This window comes from Sycon ciliatum, chromosome 1, assembly GCF_964019385.1.
Source record: "Sycon ciliatum chromosome 1, ocSycCili1.1, whole genome shotgun sequence".
Taxonomy (NCBI): Eukaryota; Metazoa; Porifera; class Calcarea; order Leucosolenida; family Sycettidae; genus Sycon; species Sycon ciliatum.
Genome location: NC_088643.1, coordinates 40858676 through 40881785, shown reverse-complemented (window position 1 = coordinate 40881785; position 23110 = coordinate 40858676). Strand labels below are relative to the sequence as shown.

Below are 23110 nucleotides of genomic sequence, written 5' to 3'. Positions count from 1 at the left end.
TAGTCTAGTCTGTAGAGAGTGTAGTGTAGATATATTATGACTAGACTCGAACTCTACACGTACGTACGAGTACGTCCAAGAGTTCATAACTCTTGGTAGACTCTACGTCATGTACAAACAAACTGCAAAGCCGTGAAGTCTGCATTTTCTCATTTTCTGACCTTGGCTTTGAGTTTGACATGATCGTAGTATGTGAAGTGCACCTAAAAAGAAAGTCCAGGAGTTTGAGTTCGTTTCTCTGCTCTGAAGTTAGTTTGTCTCTCGAGTAGTTCTTTGCATATTTCTGAGTGCAAGGGATTCGGTGCTTTGGCACCACGCACCTGCAGTCAAGATGAACGTCGTACAGGCAGTCCGCCAGTATATTTCCAAGATGGTCCAGGATAGTGGAGCAGGAATGAAAGTGCTGCTGATGGATAAAGAAACGGTGTGTTTCTTACGATCGCACCATTCCTGGCAATATTGATGAGCGTAGAGTTTGATTTAGTATTGATGTGACGTTTGCTTGTACAGACTGGTATCACGAGTATGGTATTCGCTCAGTCAGAAATTCTCCAGAAAGAGGTCTTTCTGTTTGAGAAAATTGACACCCCCAACAGAGAATCCATGAAACATTTGAAAGCGATATGCTTCCTTCGACCGAACAAGGTAACCAAGTTAAGGCCAACGTTACTTCATTGAGAGATATTCTCCATTTACCTCAGCTGTTGCTGACATGTTCACCTTGGGAAATCATGCTGTTCTGCAAGGAAATTTTCAAATGGCCCAAGTTTAGGAAATGATAATCTGTGAAGTGTTGCACATTGAGCGTCGCACTAATTTGACTGGGAGTATCTTCCTACATGTGATATGCTTATTGCGAGGGGGAAAGCATCATATTTCAAGTGGTTCTGAATGAGACGTGTGCCTTTTTTCTTGAAATGCTGGATGGAGGTTTCTCCGGGGGGGGGGGGGGGGGGGGGGCAGGGACGTAGGAGGGGTTTTGGAAGTGGTACGACCGAAGGTCTGTGCGGCCGAAGGCCGTGTTGGAGGGGGTCCGGGGTACGTCCCCGCGGGAAAATTTTGTAAAGAAGACAAAATCCTGCGTTCTGGGAACTTCTGGCGCAGTGCAAGTGTGCAGTCGAGTCCAGTACAGTACTCAGTACGACTTAAGATGCCGTCTCTAGGACTTGTCATCTCCCTTCCGTGCCTCCCGATACACCGTCCTAAGCCGGTACATGTAGTGTGTTTACCCGCGTGTGTTGTAACACTTCTCACACATTACACCAGCTGGCGTTCTCGTCAGCCTGTGTGTCCTCTCCTGAATATGCTGTGTCTTAGCCTTGCCTGACTAGAGGACAGCATCTCCATTCATTTCTAGAAAGAAAAGTGAACAACGACCACTTTCATTCTAGTGACTGCATGACCATGAAGAAGTAGTTCAAACTGCAGTTCCTGATATACCACCGGTGATGGCACCGTGTAAAAATGTGTTACACACCTATACCCGTTCTTACCGCTGAACAAGCGTGACTCCAGAGACCCAACCCTGTATGTCAATGTGACTGCCGAATATTTATATCCCGAACCAGCCCTCTTGCGAGTACACTACTTGTCGGTTCTAGATATATGCCCAGGTTCCTCGCGTCACGTATCAAAGGCTTATACATGCCGCCAGGTTCTGACCAAACAATCTCAAGAAAATGAGACTTCCCCACAGTTTCGGTCTTAGCCTCCATTCCTCACCATACACGCGATCAGAGCGCAGCCAGGTTTAGATAATAATACTTTTATTGAATTATTATGTGATCCAATAAAAGAGGCCGCACATTTACTGTGACGCAGACTTGTCGGGGGTAGTTGGCAAGTCTGTTGGGAGTTCCGTGTCGGTACTCAGGTCCTTCTTGGCACTAGGAGACGCCTTGTCCTTCTTAGGCTTACGTGAGTTTTTACGAGTTTTCTTTCTCGGTGGCTCTTCTGACTCCTCCGTGCGGTGACCGGCATGCCGGCCCAATATCCTGAAGGATATTAATGACAGGAAGTCCAGGTCCTCCTTCAATTTTCGCAAGTGTCGCCCTTGGTCGGGGCGACCCACGCCTTCAAATAAAGCAATCGCCCGTTCCAAGCTCTGCCTGGTTGGAGTCTCCCGCCCCTGGCCTGCTTCTTGCGTAAGGGCGTTGAACTCCTCTAGCATTTCCTGTGCCATTCTGGATAAGACAAAAAAGCCACACCAGAAAAAGAACCGAGGATTAGTTCACATTAAGTGACGGACCCTGGTCACAGCACCAATTGTCATGACCCGACCCCAAGGGTCAGTCAAAAGCCTGCGTTGCGAACAACACCAAATAGGACCGCCACGAAGTGTGAGCAAGACCCAGAATCCCAAGTGCACAATATATGCACGCCATCACTCAACAGCCCACCAAGAGTTCCGTTTCCAAGGACATACCTTGTAGATAGGTCAGAGGTAGAGAGAAGAAAGAGGAGATCAAGATCGAAGCAGTACCGGAGCGAGAGGACGAACGTATAAAAGACAGGGACTTATATTCATAACAATAACTAACAACAACCAATCAGAGCACACATACTGTACTCACTAATCATATTAGACGGCGGGACAAGGGGACAAGTAACGGATAAAGCTAGATTCATAATGATTGAACGTCTCATAACGGCGGGATACAACGTGCAAGAATGGAAGAAGATACTAGTTAATAGACTATGCTGTCCCCGGGGAAAATTGCGGAAAAAGTCGCAAAAAACGCGGGGAAAACGCGGCATAATAAGGCATAATTTGTGGTGAATTTGCGGTAAATATGCGGTGAATAATATTGATGTGCGGCAATTTTCAGTGAGTATGTAGTGAAATCAATCAGTTACAAGTCTCTGGTGTAAGCACTCGTCATATTTGAGTAAAATCCGCCACGATGAAACGTTGCTGACCGAACAGTGCACTGTGTGTACGTGTAGTGTAACAAAAAAGTTCAAAAAACGCGGGAAAATCGCGGAAAACGCGGTCTTTTAAAAAATCGCAAAAAACGCGGCCGCGGAATCGCAATTTTCCCCGGGGACAGACTATGACAGTTGACAAGGCGCGAGATTATGCAGCATCGTAGCAGTTGTATGATTATGTACAATGTAGTATTAAAGTGCGTATAAAGGCTACGTAGTAGTAATGTCTAATGATGTAGTGAGTAGTAGTGATGTAATGAGTAGTAATGATGTAGTGAATAGAAAAGATGCGGTAAGTTACCGTACTGTGCACATGCGGTGCTGGCGCGACTCGTACCCATCAGTCAGCTGAGCGCTTGTCAGCTGGTGCTGGCCCCTCGTCTGCCAGGTTGCTAGGATGGCTGTGCGTCGTCGACCTCGGGTCACGACACTTCATTGAGAGATATTCTCCATTTACCTCAGCTGTTGCTGACATATTCACCTTGGGAAATCATGCTGTTCTGCAAGGAAATTTTCAAATGGCCCAAGTTTAGGAAATGATAATCTGTGAAGTGTTGCACATTGAGCGTCGCACTAATTTGACTGGGAGTATCTTCCTACATGTGATATGCTTATTGCGAGGGGGAAAGCATCATATTTCAAGTGGTTCTGAATGAGACGTGTGCCTTTTTTCTTGAAATGCTGGATGGAGGTTTCTCCGGGGGGGGGGGGGGGGCAGGGGCGTAGGAGGGGTTTTGGAAGTGGTACGACCGAAGGTCTGTGCGGCCGAAGGCCGTGTTGAAGGGGGTCCGGGGGACGTCCCCGCGGGAAAATTTTGTAAAGAAGACAAAATCCTGCGTTCTGGGAACTTCTGGCGCAGTGCAAGTGTGCAGTCGAGTCGAGTACAGTACTCAGTACGACTGAAGATGCATAACAGATCTACGAGTACAAGTCTAGAAAAAGGTCAAAGTCTGATGCGCATATGAGTCGATGTATCCTGATTTTTTTTTATTTAATAACGTGCAAAACCGTAATAATATTACGGTTTTGCACGTTCCGGACGGACCACACTTTTCGAAAAGTGGTACGGCCATGGTCGTACCAGTCGTAGCGGGTGCTACGCCCCTGGGGGGCTTTCACGAGCTGTATACTATTGCTCCATTACATTCCACAATGTGACCAGGCACTTGGGGAGAAGTCAGCGTAGTGTCCTGTGTTGATGTGTTCCTGTGACGCTGGTCCTCGTGTCTAACTCCCCAGTCATGCCGTGTTGTTGAGAGCCTGGACGCGTACGTGCTGACTGGTGCGAGTGTATCGCCCAACCATTCTTATCTGCTGTGCTTGCGTTCTGTGTTACTTTTAGGAAAACCTTGAGTTGCTCTGTCAGGAGTTGAAGAGCCCCAAGTACGGTCTCTACTATATCTGTAAGTTTGCTCCCATTGTGTACTAGTAGTTTGGCTCTATGCGAGATTGCCGTGCAGCAAGGCACTCAGTCTGGTTTTAGTGTAGCGTTTGTTTTGTCGCTGGCTTTGATTTTGGCCGTTGCATGCTGCACCTTGCAGTATCCTGTGATAGCATTCATTGGGAATATTACTTCGGCGTTTTCGTGTTGAAAGTTTTCCGACCATGTCGAGCACCGGGCGAATGGTGACTTGCCTAGTCTTTCGACAGGTTTCTTCGTTTGTAAAACACCTGCCATCGGTGTCCAACGTGTCACTTGCGTAGTACATACCCCGATAAGATGCACGTTTTTTTAGTGCAGACATTTTTCAATGCACCGACTTCCGTAATTGGGGACACGTCTACTCAGCTAGTATGTACAGATTGAGTATGACCTCTTGCTCAGCCTGTCCATTCAAGTGTCAGGCTCGCACACCACGTACTTCCTGCGCTTTGAGGAGCTTGACATGGCACTGTGCGATTAGCAGCATGCCAGGTGTGACCTTACTGCTTGCCTGTGTTTGGCCTTGCAAACAGCGGCCTGTGGCCATTGTACTAAGTACTTTAAATTCACATTGTTCTGGTTCCCAAGGGGTGCGTCTTGTTAGATTTGCACTGTAATAATTGTGAGCATTCCATGACTGTATAAAGTGATAGGATAACACAAATAAAGTGTGAATTTGTGACTACTACGACAGTTTTACAGTTGTGCTCGGCGAAATCCAACCCAGGCCAGAGTGAATATTTGGCGCCCACAACTTGCACGGCCCTTGGAAGTAGCACGAATGTGGCTGGATAATAGTGGATATACACATGTACGAATACGATGATGTAATCGGAACTGACCCAGGGTATCAGCTTTGCACTTTGGATCAGTTTTCACCGAGCTCAACTGTAGTAAACTGTGCTAGTTCCGTTGTGTTTGTGTGATGATAGATCTTTATTCAGTGCATTTTCCTTAGCACTGTGTGTGTATATTTGTACCACTTTCCATTGGGACTGCTCGTTGGCACCTAGTACCATGTTGTTATATGACGATGTCAGTGGCTGATTTGTTGCTTTTAAATGCCGCTGTTGGGAAGGATTAGGCATAGCTGCTCTTCACCCATTCTCAGTGATCCAGTTAAGAATAACGATGCAGTTTTCTGTACCGGTCATCTTTTGACTCCCAGCCATCTTTTTCTTGCCATGACTCACGGAATTATCTTTGTGTGTATCTGTGTCTGTATCGCAGACTTCTCTCACTTTGTTGATCAATCTGATATTCGGCGGCTAGCTGAAGCTGACGACCAGGAGGTTGTGCGTGAGATTCAGGTTCGTGCTCGGGACCACTTTGGACGATTTAATCCGTTGAATTCCTGTCCACTCAGCTCTAGTCTCAGTTCTTCTCTAATGGAGTGTGTATTCTGGGTGTAGTTCGTAGACCTGATGTGCACCATATTGCTTTTCCTGTTTGTTCTTGCAGGAGTTCTTTGGTGACTATTTTGCCATCAATCCCCATGTGTTCTCGTTCAACGTCAATGGCTGCTGCCGGGTAAGACCAGCACCAGGCTACCTATGCACGTGTATTTCATCTGAAGGTACAGCTGCCTTCTTCACTGCACAATGAAATGGTTCTCCCAGCCTTCAGGGTGTATGCTGTGCACCTTGCCTTACTTGCTGTTTCATTCACTCTATTGTAAGTCTTTGCTCCTCTCTCCGGTCACTTGTCCTCTGCTGGCGTTGTGCTCCTCACGTGTGCGCTGAGTGAGCACCACTAAGCAGGCTAAGCTGCTGGTTGAATTGTAGCTTTCTGGTGTATGTGTGAACGGTGTGCAGGCCGGCAACTGGGATAGAAGTATTCAAGCGCGGTGTGTCAGTGGTCTCAGTGCTGTACTGCTCTCCCTCAAGAAGCAGCCAGTTATCCGGTAGGTTACAGATAGCTTTCGTTAGTATTTTCTCTGGCAGTATTCTTTGTTGCAATTGATAGTCTGCTCTACATGTACCTCACTCACATGTAGCAAACTGCATGGTACACATATAGCAACCCTTTTTCATTGCCGCATTTGGACATGTCAAATTTGGCCCGTTTTCGCAAAAAAAAACTATTTATGTTTTTCCAACAAACTGAATTTCAGTTTGTAGGTTGTAGCAAGAGTTCATAACCCCCAAGAGTGTGCAACTCCTGATCAGTCCCTGTATGGAAGCCCGCTCGGCGGAATTCCTTCATTGCGTCATTTTTGGTGCAGTGCGATGAGTCACGCCGATGAATTCTTCTAAAATTTACAGTAAAACCAGGATGCTTCCCCAGGGTAAACTGCCTAAACTGCGATTCTAGTCTGAGTCTGAGCCTCAAGAAGCAAAAGTGAAACAAAGCACACGATCCTAAAGACAAAACTATTTATTTTTTCGATGCAATGGTGACTCTTCATGGCCTTCTTCTTTCACCAGTGCAGTCAGTCTCTTCAAGAACAATTTCTTCCCCAGACCATCGGCATAATTCCGGTGCTTTCCTCGAAGATGTTTTCAAATGGTTGAGGAACTTGAGAGAATACGTCGAAGGAGCATTTTTCGGCTGAGTTGCACAGCTATCAGAATGGTTGTCCTCGACGGCAATGCAATATTTTTAACAGCGTCCTCACTTCTTTCTGTCGCGATGTCCATGGATTCTTGGAGAAAGAGTTTGTTTTTGAGAAAGTACGACTTGTACGTCCGAAATGTCTTAACTTAAAAAAAAGTAGGGGTCAAACGGGTGTACCTTTAACTAACGAACGGGTAATTTTCTTAACGGGCGGGTTAACGAGTACCCTTTAGCAGCCATGTTTTAATTTTTGCGCAATTTTCATATAAACCATGATAGTAATTTATCTGTTCTCAGGTTGCATTTTGATATCACATTGTGATTCGCCAATTGATTTGAGTCTGATAGTTGCAGAGGTAGATCTACTAGGTGCGAAAATGCAACAACAATGCAGGCATGCAGCTTGGAGTTGTAAATAATTGACTCCCGCCTGGAATGCACAATCCCAGCAGTGTTGCTCCGTACTGATCTGATCACCGAAATCCAAACGGGTACCCTTTTACTAACGGTACCTGAGATTAACGGGCGGGTACCCGGAACACCCCTTTGACCCCTAAAAAAAAGCTTCGAAAAGTCGAGGCTACAACCTTGAGTTAGGAGCGGTTCAGGGTATAGTTTCCAGAAATCGCAAAGAACCCAAATTTACCTCGGATGACAAGCTGCGCATGACGTAATGTAGGAATTTCGCCGAGCGCTGGGTCTATGCCCGTTGCACACTCTTGGGGGTTATGAACTCTTGGTTGTAGCTTTATACGTTGCCTTTAAAGTTGTCCTCGTTGCTTGGGAAACTGTTATATTACCGCCTCGCGTACTATTGTATCTGATCTTATTCTGGCCTTCCTTGCTTTCTGTCAAGAAGATGCATCCCCTTTACCTTAACCCATTGTTTGGTAGTTCTGTATTATCTAGATGCTCTCTGTTTTGTGTTTGTCCAACTTTTCTTATGGACAGGTATCAACAAGGATCTGCATTAGCACGAAATCTGGCTGATGATGTGCATGTAAGTTGCATTGTTGAGGTGAAGGTCAACCACTGTACTGTACGTGTCGGGTGTACCAATAGTGAACGGTGACTATGTCAGTGTTGCTTGGTGTTGTCTTCTGGTGTTACTGACCTGTGGATGTGTGTCTGTTTTGGTTGTGTGTTGTTGTACCCAGCAACTGATGAGAAAGGAGGCCAGTTTGTTTGAGTTCCGTAGGCCGGATGTTCCACCGGTGCTGCTTGTTCTTGACCGTCGTGACGATCCAGTCACTCCCTTGCTAAACCAAGTAAGCGGCTACTTGGGCCACCCTACTTGGCTGTATGCCTTGGTGTGTTTGCCACTTCCGTAGCATGTCTTCATTTCATACTGTCATTGCAATTCCATGTAGCTCATCACAAGTCTTTCCTCTCTGATGATCATTTGTTCAATGTCAAATTAATGCTGGTAGAAGACACATTGAGCAGTACAGTGTCAAGATGGAATACTGTATTGGTGTCGATGGTGTTCACTGTTCAGTGACTCAATGCTATCCACGAAAATGCAATACAGAGTAACGTTCTGCTATGGAATGCCATTGATTTGATTGCAGGTGAAGGGTATACCGGTAGCGAATGGATATGGACAGAAATGTCTCTTGGGCAGTTTGAATTTATAGGTGGCGAAATATTCAATAGGATTGTGGAGAACCTCTTTCACTGCCCTCTGCTCTTGCAAACCAAGCCACGGCATTCGGAACAGAAAAAAACCATCTTCCCTTTCTTATCATGACCTTTTGCGGTGTAGTTGATCGTGGTAGCTTGTGTTTGTGTGTGTGTGTCTGTGTCTGTGTCTGTAGTGGACATACCAGGCCATGGTACATGAGGTCCTTGGCATTCGCAACAACCGCGTGGACCTATCTGGAGCACCGGGCATTTCCAAAGAACTTCAGGTGAGCCAACATGAGTTTGGCAGATGCTGTGTGAGTAGGAGAGTTGCGCTGCATCTCTCTCTCTCTCTCTCTCTCTCTCTCTCTGTCGTCCTTCTTACGCGTGTTTAGGCTTGTGGTGGCAATGCCTAGTCCATACCCCGATGAACATGGTCAGTGGCCGTGTTGAAAGGGTGTGCAGAACTGCTTGAAATAGATCAGCCTGGTATACACTGACCACATTGATATTGGGTTCCTTTGGTCTGTAGGAACTTGTTATCACCTCAAATAGTCTGAATCTGATGACCCTGCTGGGAAAGGGGCGCTGGGTACATCTGTAGCTAGCTGACCCCAATCCTACCATCCTACTGACACTAGCTGGTGGTGGTGTTAGTTACCCGTTGTTTTTCGGTATCTCTGCCAGTTTGTTATGTGAGCATTTGTATCTTACTCTTTTTGCGTGTGTAGACCTGTGTTTTCAAGAAAGTAGGGATTCACTGGCCAGAAGAAGAAAAAAACACTTCTAAAAGCTGTATGGTGTAAACCTGGCTAAATTCTGGTCCATTGTTTAGCCTTGCAAGCTGTTGAATGATGTAGCCCCAGTACAAGTTTGCTATAGCTCCTGCTGTAGCATCACTATCATTATGTGTGTCTGTGTGTGTCTGTAATTCTGTAGGAGGTCGTTCTGTCTGCAGAGCAAGATGAGTTCTATCAGAGTGTAAGTACAATGCAATGTTTTCTGTTGCGGCATTTTCTTCTGTTCTTGGAACCCCATTTGACTAATCCACGAGTGGGTCTTGTCATGATGTGCTGAAATGATAGGTATTGCATTGTGTTTGGAAGTCTACAGCTTCCCGTTTGTGTCTTTCCCTCAAACAAGTCTACAGTTCAGTTTACAATATTGACTTTTCAATGCAATCTTGGGATGTAGTGATCCCACGTTTTGCTTCTTTGAAGTATTGTTTGAACTACATGTATTGTATTTACTGGTTTGTGGGAAAGATACAATCGACTGTCACCACCAGGACTCAAACCAGGGACCTTCATGTATTGTGTGAGTAGCGTTCTGTTATTACTTTTGCTGATTCCATGTGTGCATTTGTGCGTATGCGTGGGTGTGAGTGTATCCATGTACATGTGTGTGTGTGGTTTTGCTTTGCTTTGCTTTTCAGAATATGTACCTAAACTTTGGAGAGATTGGTGCCAACATCAAGACCTTGGTTGATCACTTCCAGGTCAAGTCCAAGAACCAGGCCAAAGTCGAAACTATCGCAGATATGAAGGTATGGGATGATGCGTAGTGTGGCTACGGATAACGACACATTGCTTCCTGGCTCTTCCTTTCATGCGTTCGTTCGAAATAGGTGCCTCTGCTTCTGTCAACTGACTTGTCAGTGTTCGCGCATGCCGGAAAGTCAAAAGAACGATGTGTTGCATGTGGTGTTTTGTTTAAGGTTGCCAGTCCTTGGCTAAGATCTTATTTGATCGCTTTCTCTGTGTTTGTGCTTGCTCAATATAGCAATTCATCGAGACCTATCCTCAGTTCAAGCGAATGTCCGGAACTGTGTCCAAGCATGTGGCTGTGGTCAGTGAGCTGTCACGGCTGGTAGCAGAGCACCATATCCTGCAGGTGTCCGAGGTTGAGCAGGAGCTGGCATGTCAATCAGATCACTCCACTGCGCTGCAGGTGAGCCTGTCTTTGTGTAAACTAATTAGTTTCTGTGGATAAAGAGAATGAGTCAATGCTATCTTATACCATACCGTACTAGTTGTCCTGCCTGAATTTACCAGGGAAGATTTCTGGGTAGGGGGGTGGGGGTGGGTGGCTCTTTCTGGGCTAGGAGAGGCTGCCATTTCAGAGCTCCCTGTCTGGAATGTGTGTTATGTAAATACTGCACTCATAGGAATAAATAAATCAACTTCTTCGCTCACCATGTGCTCTAAACTGACTAACACACGCTTGATGCCCTTCCCTGTTTGGCTGTCTTGATGGTAGAACGTCCGCCGGATATTATCAATGGAGAATGTCCGCCCAGTAGATTGCTTACGGCTTGTCTTGCTCTACGCCATCCGGTACGAGCGTCATGGCAGTAACGAAGTGGATGCTCTGGTTGACATGTTAACAAGACGGGGACTGCCAGAGAAGTACATCAAGGTACTGTACAGTAGTTTTGTGCTTTTAAAACTGTTTATGGAGCCGTTGTCCTTTGCTAACGCCTGTATAGAACCACAGCAGTATCTCTGAGGTCTGTTGGTGATACATTTGGGGTAGTGTGCTGTTCTTTCATTTGTAGCGAAGCCTCCCGTTGCACTCCTTGGATTCTTGGCTCGATTTGTCTGTATGTGGAGTTGACTATATTCCCCTCCTTCTACTAGTAATTAATTGCTTGGTTGGTCTCTTTTTGGTGATTTCAGCTTGTGTCAGGCATCGTAAACTATGCAGGAAAGAGCCAGAGGAATGGTGACCTGTTTGGAGGCAGGACTCCGCTTGCTCTGACAAAGAAACTTCTCAAGGGTCTGAAGGTTAGTGCTGCTACTCTCATGCTGTTGGTCATCAATGATCCAGTGGCACCACAGACAACCGTGTACTGCTTTTTGTGTACTCGTATCGTTCCAGTTGTCCTTGGGATGTGCCGACTTTGTATACACTGTTGCATATTGCATCGCTGGTATGGGCAGCGGATCCAGGCCGTGATCGTAACGTTAGGGCGCGTTCAGACTACCGATAAAAAGTGCCCGATTGGGAAAGTTTCCAAGGTGATTTGATCACGTGACGTTACTGGCACGTTACGGGCGGAAAGTTGTACTGTCGCGGCTGCTGCGGCAGTAAAACTTTTCCGGCAGTAACAAGAGTGCTCAGGCTGGGAAAAAGGGAAAATCCCTTCTCAGTGCCACGGTGAGAGCTGCAAAACTTACGTACCGGTAACGTTAGTTAACCCTTTACCGTTTTAGGTATTTGTACAGCAAAAACCGACCGTCATTGTTCATGCCGTAACTTTTTTATTTTTCACTTTTATTATGTACAAAATGGGGTGATTCTGAAAGTAAAAACCCTCAGGAATGCGATGCAACAACTTTCAAGTCCAGAAAACGAACACAGATTTCACTATTTAGCACTAATAATTATTTGGATTTATTGCCGATCGGGCAAACTGTTGCAATATGCAATATATCAGATCCTTGCACTGGAGTGGCTCCCTCAGGTAAGTGGATACCAGGGTCGTTCTCTGGGTAGAATGCAGGAGTGTTACCAGTCACAGCGGTGTCAGCATTGTCCCAAGTATTGCAAATATCAACTAGTGCAGGTTGCACCGCTGGCTGTACATAGTACCTGTGCACCACGACCTCAACCCTGACGACGGCCTATTCCACGGCCGAATCCTCTCTCTCTGCCACGTCCCCTTCCACCATTAGTGGCACTCATCTCAGCGACACTGTCGTCGTCTGTGACATCCATGTCACTCTCACTGGCGCTGCTTTCACTCGCCATGTCATCGTCGCAGTCGTCGTCAGAATCGTGAGGCCAGCTCAAGCAAAAGTCGAAATAATCTGCAGGCAATACCAAAAGTCGCAGGGTACGCACTTTTCCCAAAGCGCATTTTTCAAGTCGCGCTTTTCGCAATTTTTTATATTGCATCACACAAAAAAATTGTCGGCACCCTCTGCGCGTACATCTTGGCTACCAGTAGGGAAAATCCCAGCTCTCTGCGGTGAACCAGTCCAGCGCTGTGCGCATAGAAGTCATCGACCGCGAGCGGTCGAAATTTGTACGTACAAACGGTAAAGGGTTAATCGGTAGTGCGAATGTCCTTCACGGTTTATCGCCATTCACAGTTTGACGGGATTCACGGTAGTCTGAACTCGCCCTTAGGCTTCATAGACCACGAATCATGTAGAACTTTCTAACCTGGGAGTATAGTGCGCACTTTAGATGCGCTATTTCAGGCCCCAAATCGCAGGTGCGCACCACGCTCCGAATATGAGAATGCATGCACTTCGAAAAGTAGTGCAGCATATCAAAGTGTTGCTAAGTCTGCCACCTCTGAGTCCCTGACCCTGCACAAGCCGTACCCATGCATTCCAAGTGTCTTTTTCCCGCTACACTGCAAATGCAAGATGGGTACGAGACCCCATACTGGCCATAGGTAGCACATGCATTACACAAATGTACACATTTTGTGATGATTTTTTTCATTGGTCGCACCAGAATAATACTGCCTGTTATAATCCTCAATTTTCTCAAATCTAGGCTGCACATTATACTCCGGATATACCTTGAATTGCAAGAACATTGTTCGAAAAAAGGGGTGCGCGCTATACTCCGGCAAATACGGTGCATCGTTTTGGGTACTGTGGTCTTGTGCATCTCCCTATATGTTACGGCTCGCTGATGGCCTCGGAGCAAGGATAAGATTGCATAGGTCACTTGATTTTCTCCCTTTTTCTTTTGTCTATTGTGTAACTGACTATCCATGTACATGTACGTTGTATTCTCCCTGTTGTGCAGGGTGTAGAAAACATCTACACACAACACACGCCTCTCCTTTCGGAAACACTCGACAGTCTGGTGAAGAACAAGCTGAAAGATCAGCAGTTCCCCTTCGTGGGCAGTCAAGTCGTGCGAGACAGGTAAGGCGACTCTCTCTCTCTGTTTGTACATGTTTTACAGTACTGATCAGTGAACTAGGAAAGCGGCAGCAGCAGCAACTGCAGTGTTGGTGCTCTACAGCCGTATGCGTTGTAGTCGTATGTGCCATATGTACGAAGTGAATCACGGCAATGCACCGGAGGATGACCACAGTGTATAATGTTTCATTGACCAGCATTAGACATCCACAGTGCGTCGTGTTCAGGCCCAGCGGAACCGGTCCCATTGGTCAGGCCATGGCCGGACGAACTTTTCGGCCAGCAACATGACCATGGTATACCCTCCATATCATACACAAAGTATGAAAGGCTAGGGGATAGGCGCACCAATGAAAAACTGCTTCTGCTGGTCCTGATGTTCATATAGCCCACAGCTGGATGGATCGCTTTGGTCAGCAGAACTGTGCAACTGCTCCGCTTGAGCTCTAAACCACCCAGAGCATGTGAAAGGCATCACATGCCCTTGCTGTGTGCTTCGAGCAGCACCAACTACTTTTAAGGGTAGGACCATTCAGCCGTGGTTGCATGCTTTCCTTCCTGACTTTTCTGACTGTTATCTACGAATTACAGTCGTGTACATTGTACCATGTGGAGGGGACGGCTCCTTTTCCAAACGGTTTGACAGCAATAATAGGGAGGTTTCGCTCTACAGAACTACGTATGAAAATAACTTATGAACTGCACGGAATTTTCATACGTAAAAATCAGAGCTATTGGGTTTTGCTCTACGTGATTTCTCCACGACTGCTCAACATGCGTTGTTACTTTGGAGACGTGTTGGCTGCATGCGCCCACCGCATGCACCATGAACCGAAACCGCGTTTTCAACGATATTTTGCACGTGGTGTACGGTGTGTGTACCTTGTGTTTCGCGCGGCTTGAATGTTGCCATGGACAAATGCGGAAAATGCGAAAAAATATTTCAGAAAGTCCTACGGAGGATCCAACGTAGGAAAGAGCTTTCCTACGGAAATCCGTAGAGAGATTTACGTATGAAAGTTGCCCTCGCTCCCCGGCGCGTACGACATACGGATTTTCATACGTAATTACGTAGAGCGAACCCTCCCTAATGTGTAGACCCAAGGCGATCATCAGTGTGGATTGTTCACTCGAATTATTTTTGTGGAAGGAAGCTGGTGTGTTGAAGTTTATTCTGAGGCCCGAGTCAACCGGAACGGACCGGTGCACGATGCGAGGGTGTATGTGATCTCTTTTTACGACCAATTTTGTTTGTGCCATGACATGAATCAAATGTGCTGTGAATTCCAGTCGTTTGTTTACATGGCCGCAATCCGTACATTCTGGTCATTCTGGTCAACCCAGATCCAGAATTGTGTAAACGTGTAATCGAAAGCGCGCTCATTGTAGTCTCACTGTGATAATAGGGACCTTTCGCATTTGCTACGAATCGAATGCGAAACGAAAGTTTGATTCGGCTCGTAATCGTTTCGTTGAAAATAGATTCAGGTTTCGCAAGTCGTCATGCAAATGTGCATGACAAACTACGAATACGGCCGTACGGGTGTTTACATGCACACGTGCATGGATCATGGAATCAAGGGAAAAAAAGGTGTACCTGGACAAATAAATGTGTACCTGACGGATTCGGAGCGCGCCACGAATGAAGAGGCTTCCATTCGTGCAAACGAGCTCTCCGCAGGGACTCTGACGAATCCTCGAGCCCAGGTGACGAATCAGCATTCGTTTCGTATCCGTACGCGTGGTGCGAAAGGTCCCTAATGGGCCATTCCCACTACGCCCAGAACGTGGCGTACGTGACGTTTTCGTCCGGATAGCCATGACAACATGGAACGTGGCGGGAAAATCGTACCCCTTATACGAAAACGTAGACGACGTATCCAGACCCCTGTACCGAGTTTCGTTCTGTCGTTCCCAGCAGTTTGTGTCCAAAAGAAGCTGTACACACAGCTGTACGAGCAGCGTGTGCTGGCCTGTGTGAATTCACCTGCATGAAAACGACGTCTGCCAGTACGTCGTATTCCAAAACGTGACGCGTATTGTAACGTAGTATCAAGAGTACATAACCCCCCAGAGTGTGCAACGCCTGATCCAGCTCTGCATAGGGTCTTGGTCGAGCGGAATCGGATCTTTGCGTCATAATACCGTACACATCTGAGGGGAACCCGGGGAGTCGCGGGTACTCTTGGATCAAAAACAATGGTGCCCTGCCTCGAGACCGGCCTTGCGCTGGTGTGAAGTGTACGCATGACATCAGAAGATCCGATTCCGCTCGACCAAGACCCTACACAGAGCTGGATCGGCGTTGCACACTCTGGGGGGTTATGTACTCTCGGTAGTATGAATAGCCTATAATATTCCCCCGGCCCCCGCCTCTGCATGGTATTCCTGCTCTGGGCGAAGCCAAACGAACACAATCTCTGCGTTGTTACGTAATCTTTGTCGTCATGAGACGATCGTACGAGAGTGCATTATGCGCATGTTTTTGTTTTCGATATTTCTCAGTTCAAACTAAAACATAATAATTGCTGGCTTTGAGTTTGAAAGAGCGATCGCCAACTAATTATTTGTTGTTTGCCCCATCGAGAAGACATGTTTCTGCGAGGAGTTTCACGACGCGCGTCGCAAAATGCTTGTGGGTGTAGATATCTGTCGAGCACACCGAAGCCTCTCGTTGTCGCTGGGCCGTCAGGCTCTGGCAAAAGTACTCTTCTGAGAAAATTGATGAGCGAGTATCCTGACGAATTTGGCTTTAGTATCTCGCACACTACGCGGGTAGGGAGACTGGGCGAAACAGATGGTGTCGACTATCACTTCACCAGTAGAGAATCTATGGAGGCTGGTATTTCTCGTGGGGAGTTCATCGAGACAGCGGAGTTCTCAGGAAATCTGTATGGAACGTCGATACAGTCTGTCTCCGACGTGACTGAGAAGGGACGGGTGTGCTTGTTGGATATTGATATGCAAGGCGTGAGATCCGTGAAGAAGACCCAACTTGACCCAGCTTACGTGTTGGTAAAAGTCCCATCTGAGGAAGAACTGGAAAGGCGCCTGCGTGCACGTGGCACAGAGACACCTGAGAGTCTAACATTTCGACTGAACGCAGCAAAAGCAGAGCTGGAGTATGCATTACAGCCAGGTGTATTTGATCACGTAGTTATCAATGGCGATCTAAGGACTGCGTATGCCGATTTTGTTGCTGTGATCCAGTCAGTGTATCCACAGCTCGAATTGTCCAAGTCGTGATTTGGTTACGGAATTTCCCTCCGTGTTTTATTTATGATTAATTTTGTTCCTCTATTGACTAGAGTGACCTTCACCTTGATCTGCCAGTGTTGGTGTAGTAGAACAATTACGTGTGTGTGTGTGTGTGCGTGTGCGTGCGTCTGTGTGCGCGTACACGTGGCGAATACAATACTTTGCGAAATATGTACATGGAGTATTATTGCTCAAATCACAGGAATGTAGACACACATGGATCCACGAATAGGTACCCCCCCCCCCCCCCAACAAAAATTTCACAATACAATAGTACATTTCCGTTCTCTATTCGGACGTTAGATGGTACGTCACATGGTTCGATATAAGTAGCACGACCAAGCAACGAAAAGTGTCCAGACCCAAGTCAAGTAGGCATGCAACTCTGTATCTATCGTGTATCGGCCACAGGTAGGCTTCCGCGGAATATGCTTGTATTTTTACCGATATTTCTTTTGAGCATTGCTCAAAATTTCGACCTCTTAGAGCATGTTCGATTGGTAAGGATCGGGATCCAGATCTCAGATCCGTCGGATCCTTCAGAGTCAACTGGACACTTTCTTTCGGTCTTGACTGTTGCCATGTTGACGAAGTAATAAAAAGTCGTACTTTAATACCGCGCCAGTTGTACAAAAAGTCAACAAGCTAGCTAGCTCTATCTCCATCCACGTGGGCGTACCACAATGTGTACAAAAACGATTTTTACTCGCCATATACGCACAAAGGTCACATTTGGATCCTTTGATCCGGTCAACCCTGCTCCCCGAGGTGGGTTGACCGGATCCAAATCCGAAGGATCCGGATCCAGATTCGACCAATCGAATGGGTGCGAATCCAGTGGATCGGGATCCCGATCCTACCAATCGAACATGCCCTTATTCCCGTAATTTCACCAATAATTCTCGCAATAATGCTTTTTTCTTCCCTTTTTTGCAAATACCATACCGCGTACGGGTATTGTTGCCACTTGTACGGGCGAAAAAATCACGGTTCGTGTGAGAGACTCGGCTGGAACCTTTTTTCTTTCTTTTTTTGAAAGACAGGTCGAACAACTGCAGGACCACAAGCTTTTTGGTGCAAATCAGAGTGTTATTAATGAGAAAAAATGAAATTAGGAGGGGGGGGGGGGGCACTGCTAGAATTTTACCGATTATTCCACAAAATTGCCAATAATTCCCGTTTTAAAAATCATGCCGGCATATTCCGCGGAAGCCTAGCCACAGGCATGTGTGCGCATTTATCACTGCTGCTGCAGAACGGGGGTGGGCTGCACTTCAGGCTAGCGATAGTCTTATTTTCAAAATTTCAGCACCTTTGTTCTTATCCTGTGCTCATACATTCACCTGGTGCAGATACACTGTACTTACGACAAGTGCGTACACGTGTCTGTGGCCGGTACATGATGGATACAGAGTTGCATGCCAACCTGACTGGTAGTGCTACTTCAAAATACTACATATCAAACCATGTGACATGCCATCTCGCGTCCGGATAGAAAATGCGAATGGAACTGTACTGTACAGTACTGGCGGGCGCCGAAGAACAAAACAGGCGATAGTATTCTCTATTCTATAGTGCTTGGAGAAATACTTCGATGATGTTGAGCATGCTATAGGGCAGCTCCATTCTTGATATGTTGGCACTCAGTGAACGCCAGCATGAAGCAATGTCTTTTGAATTTGCACGCCCGCAATGCTGGCAACTTGTTCTTGAGAAGTAAATGTACAGACAACATGGTTTTTTCATCAGTTTGTTTTGCTTGTATCTACTGATGTTGCGAGATAGCTTGACAGGCAGAGCTGCATGGAAAATGCTTGGTTGCTTCATCAATGATTACTTCTCTTTTAAAAGGACCGCCTGGTATCTTTTTCGAAAGAAATGTCGTAATTTCTTCTCATACCCCTTCCCCGCTGCGAACACGCGTGTTTGCTGACTATTCACATGGTAACATTCAGTCACGAATTCCACTGATGAGTGTGCTGTGCAAAACCCTCATGACTTCGTTGATGTGTGGTGATGACGGCAGAATTATTTATCCTATTTATTGCTATTTATTCACACGGTGGCTATACTCTATAGATATTTTTCTAAAGCACATGGATGTGTATTTGTGTTGCTTTGGCGAAATTGCTATTATGTATATGCAGGCCACAAGACATCATTGTGTTCATGATTGGTGGTATCACGTATGAAGAGGCATTGGCAGTCTACAATCTGAACAAGACGGTGCCTGGCATCCGAGTCTTGTTGGGCGGCACTCATGTACACAGCACGCAAAGGTGAGTGCTGTGCACAGCATACACTCCACTCTCCCTGCTACTACACAGAAGTACAGTTATAATACAAGTACAGTAGGTATCGGTTATAGCGTGGGTGTTTGAAAAAACGACTTTCTATTCTTATTTCCGATATTTCTTACACACGATAAATCAAGTGTGACATATCATGTGCATGTGCGCAGAGGCAGGAAGATCATAGTACATACAAGGTAGTGCTACTGTGCATGCGGCTGGTCACAGTCACATAGGCTTATCATGTGGCTATGCAACATGAGTTACATGACCACAATAGTCAATAATTGAACCTGCAGCACTACGACCCAACGCGAGTCAGATCAGAACTGCTTTGGACGGATGTTATTACTACAGGCGATATACTTTGTACTGATCTGGCATGTTTCGCTACACAAAGTCCATTCTTAGGACCGATATATTCTTCTGTATGATAAAATTGCTTGTAAGAATAAATGTGCACATGAAATCCATGTTATGATTATGAAAACATGAGAGTTCATTCTTGTAGGCAGTATATTCTTTTACACGACCACGCTATAACCGATACGCACTGTACTTTGTTCTCATTAATTTTTTAGTCTGTCAACCATACTCAAGTTACCATTACTCAGCCGTAGTAATGACCTAGCTGGTGAGCTTGGGCCGGCTAATGTATGTAGATTCGCGTTGTTTATTGTGTGACTATGAGAGGGTGTATGGCCCTTTGGGTGTAGGATGGGAGCAGACCCGTACATACACACACTTGGGTGTGTACTATATGTAGTGATGCGCGGACGCACACACAATTTCGTTCTTGACCAGAATCGGAGGTGCTCCATCCGATGAGAAGGCAGCATTGCCTGTGCCCATGACAAAGTTCGAGGAAGATACGAACTACTACTACTGAGTACTTGACGCAATCTTTATTAGGAAACTTGAAATGGAGATGTGAAACACAAATACAGCCATGTAGATGGAGCAGCAATGCAATACAATGTCCAAAAACTCAAGAATTCATTATCATGGGACAATGTTGGGCAAATGTCTGTGAGGTACTATCACGCTCAGGCTGCCCGCAACCTGCACATCGTCGTGAAGTTCATCCTGTTGCGGCGGTAAGACGATCTTGAACCACGCAAACAGGTGACTGCCCATCGCATAAGGCAGAATGACAGCTTACAACGGAGCTGACCCATGATGACCGATACGTGTAGGTCGACGTTCTTCTCTGCAATCAGGCATGCTAGTGTCTTCAGTGCCATTGAACATTCTCTGCCAATCATGCCCGAGGTAGAAAAAACTAGAGGTGTAAACGTACCTCTGTCCACTGCTGTCACCCGCTCTCCGTACTGGCGCTTCTTCATCCGTTCATGCGTTCGGAGCTGGCTGATGACTTCCTGACGCGACAGCAAGCTTGCCTTTGGGTGTGTAACCCGGATGTCGAAAAAGGCATCTTGCTGTCTCGTCCAGAAGCCACAAGCCCGGATGTCCAGGCGGGCACCTGCCGAGCGGTTGGCTGTCCTCCCTTGGAGCCGCTCACCATCATATGGTAGTAGAGGCGGTTCTACCTCCACATCCCGGACCGCCTCACGCATCACGTCAGCCAACAATTCCCGGATCTCGTTGTGGCGTGCCATGGGGTAGCCCCCTGCCGGACACATCATCGCATGGTCTATTGTGTTTGCAGCACCACATACACAAGTCAGGGGGAGTCCGTCAGGCTGCAGGCCGTAGCGGATGCAGAACGCATCTCGGAAATCTGATTTGTTCAGCACCATCTGCCTTTGGGACGATGGTTCCGCCGTTACCCAAGATGATACGCCCTTTTCCGCGGCATTCTCCACTAACAGCACCTGTGTTGCTGTCAAATCCGGGCGCAATTCGCTAACGAGACGCGTGGCTTGGGTAGCTCTCTCTCTGCGAATACGCCCGGCCTCCTGCCGGCTGAGGGCTATTGCCTCGTTCAGCTGGTCTGTTTGGGTAGTTTCGTTGGTGCTTGTTGGATGTGCCGGTGGTCTTATGCAGGCCGCCACAGGAGCCACAATCTGTCTGGATGCAGAAAACTCTTTCTCGGCCTCCACCGAGGGCACAGGGATTGCCATGCCACCAAACCGCGCTGGTAGCGATAGCAACTATCTCAGTGCCGACTCGTCCGAACACGAATGGCCGCTGAGCGCTGGCAGCAGCTTGGTCGTAATGGCGGCGTCGAGACGGGCCAGAAGATTCGCAGGGCAAGATAGGACGCGCAAGTGGTACCGCCACTTGGACACGAGGCCCTTTACAAACACCTCGTACGCAGCATGCGGCTGAGTGGTGGCCACCTCCGCCAGGCGATCAACCTGCAGCGTCCACTTGTCGATCAAATCTGTGATATACTCCGGCTGAGTACTACTACTACTACTGCTACTACTACTACTACTACTACTACTACTACTACTACTTGGAAGCGTGTTTTTATTATGTTTTTATTGACCACATAAAAATAATGATGATGGAAAGAAAGAACACCGGAAAACATAAGGCTGTATTTGAAAGTAGAAGAGAAAAATAAAGAATAAAAGAAACCTGACCACTACTACTACTACCAAGAGTATATAACCCCCAAGAGTGTGCAACTCCTGATACCCTTTCTATGGGGTACGCCGACGGCAAAAACTCACATCACGTGGTGCAGTGTCGCAGTTGTACGTTCCCAGCCCGTTTTAGCGAGCAGCGGAGTACTAAAAAAAAGCACTCTCTGACAGAAACTCACTGCGCGTATGCAAATCCCCAGCATGATCACGGCAGATTTTCGGATTGCGCGCACGCTATCCTACGTTTGTACGTAGTACAAAGGTATCTGAGACACGTGATGTGAGTTTTCGCCGTCGGAGACCCCATATGCAGAGTTGCACACTCTTGGGGGGGTTATGTACTCTTGCTACTACTACTGCTACTACTACAATGACACTGTGTTTACATTTCAGTACATAATGGGCTTTTGAGTGAGGCTCATTGTGATGTCTTGTCTTATGTTTGTTTGCCGTTCAGCTTCTTGGATGAAGTATCAATTTCTGTTTACGGGCGTTCCGGCCGAGAGCAGACTGTATAGCGATGGTAAGGTCTATACCACACCGGTATGATTTGAGGTTGCTATGTGTCACCCGTACTTGGCTTTGCAGCTGCAGCCAATCACTTTCACATTCTTTACATGTAGCTGCTATGTTGGGTGTACCATATTTTTGCCGTCTCGTCAAGAAACTCCAGGGTTTCCCCTGATCTTTATCACATGCTCACTCTTTAGTTAGTGGTATGCACACCAATGTGCAGATCCAAATTTGATAGTCAAGGTTTTCTTTTCTCTTTTTTTGCTGGCTGGCTATCATGCACTCGATATTGCTTGCTGCTATCTTTTCCGCAAAATTGGCAGGACCAATTTGCTGTCTCCTCCTCTAATCATGTACTTCTGTGTGACCTTGTTGGCACGAAATCTTCCCCCATTCTCATTACTGCACATGACTCCCCATCCATCCTTTAGTTATTTGTTACAGGTTTGCCAAGTGATTTATACTGGTGGCAGTTCTCTCCCCGTTCTTGGCCGTGTACAGCTATTTTGAATTTATCCACCATCTCTATAGTTACTAACATTTTATCTTGTTGTTGCAAATTTTCTGTTGTTTTCTTTCTGTCTTTTTGTTTGCAATACATATTATTTTGATGGGGGCTCACCCTGTCTTCAGTAGTGGTGTTATTTTTCGGTTGAGATTATAGGTTTACCACACTGGTTCCGCACCTTGTAAGCGTGCCTGCATGTGTGTGTATAGTGTGTAGTTACAGAGTATAAGCTCTCCAAGAGTGTACAACTCTGCCTACAGGGTCTCCAACGGCGAAAGCTCACATCACGTGTTCCAAGTACGACTAACTTGTACTACGCGTATGCGTACAGCGAAGGCTAGGGTGCGCACGGTCCTTGTATTTGCCATGGTTATACATGTACTGATGTCAGTGATCATGGTGATGACTCGCGTAAGCTGATTGGGTCTCTGTTAGGAGTGATATTTTTTCAACTCTACTGGCCGCTAAAAACGGGCAACTACACCACGTGATTTGAGCTTTCGCCGTCTGCCGTGAGTGTACCCCATAGAAAGGGTATCCAGAGTTGCACATTTTTGGTAGCTTGA

The 23110-nt window shown here is 46.6% G+C and overlaps 2 protein-coding genes across 2 annotated transcripts; both read left to right on the top strand.

Annotated features, from left to right (window-relative positions):
* Nucleotides 1–172: 172 nt before the first annotated feature.
* On the top strand, nucleotides 173–22721 carry LOC135825946 (vacuolar protein sorting-associated protein 45-like). The gene is made up of 17 exons (XM_065338592.1): nucleotides 173–424; nucleotides 511–645; nucleotides 4271–4331; nucleotides 5582–5661; nucleotides 5813–5881; nucleotides 6166–6254; nucleotides 7859–7907; nucleotides 8065–8175; nucleotides 8725–8817; nucleotides 9470–9511; nucleotides 9966–10076; nucleotides 10313–10480; nucleotides 10790–10948; nucleotides 11209–11316; nucleotides 13301–13422; nucleotides 18825–18956; nucleotides 21981–22721. The coding sequence occupies exons 1-17, from the start codon at nucleotides 332–334 to the stop codon at nucleotides 22039–22041; spliced, it is 1683 nt and encodes a 560-aa protein (XP_065194664.1). The 5' UTR covers nucleotides 173–331; the 3' UTR covers nucleotides 22042–22721.
* On the top strand, nucleotides 15817–16744 carry LOC135825956 (guanylate kinase-like). Its single transcript, XM_065338601.1, has one exon. It carries the CDS (start codon nucleotides 16012–16014, stop codon nucleotides 16663–16665), a length of 654 nt encoding a protein of 217 aa, XP_065194673.1. The 5' UTR covers nucleotides 15817–16011; the 3' UTR covers nucleotides 16666–16744.
* Nucleotides 22722–23110: the final 389 nt, after the last annotated feature.

Coding starts and splice junctions, on each gene's coding strand:
- LOC135825946 (XM_065338592.1), top strand. CDS start 332: ATGAACGTCGTACAGGCAGTCCGCCAGTATATTTCCAAGATGGTCCAG. Junction 5,882..6,165: donor ACGTCAATGGCTGCTGCCGG/GTAAGACCAGCA, acceptor AACGGTGTGCAG/GCCGGCAACTGGGATAGAAG. Junction 10,949..11,208: donor TGCCAGAGAAGTACATCAAG/GTACTGTACAGT, acceptor TGGTGATTTCAG/CTTGTGTCAGGCATCGTAAA.
- LOC135825956 (XM_065338601.1), top strand. CDS start 16,012: ATGTTTCTGCGAGGAGTTTCACGACGCGCGTCGCAAAATGCTTGTGGG.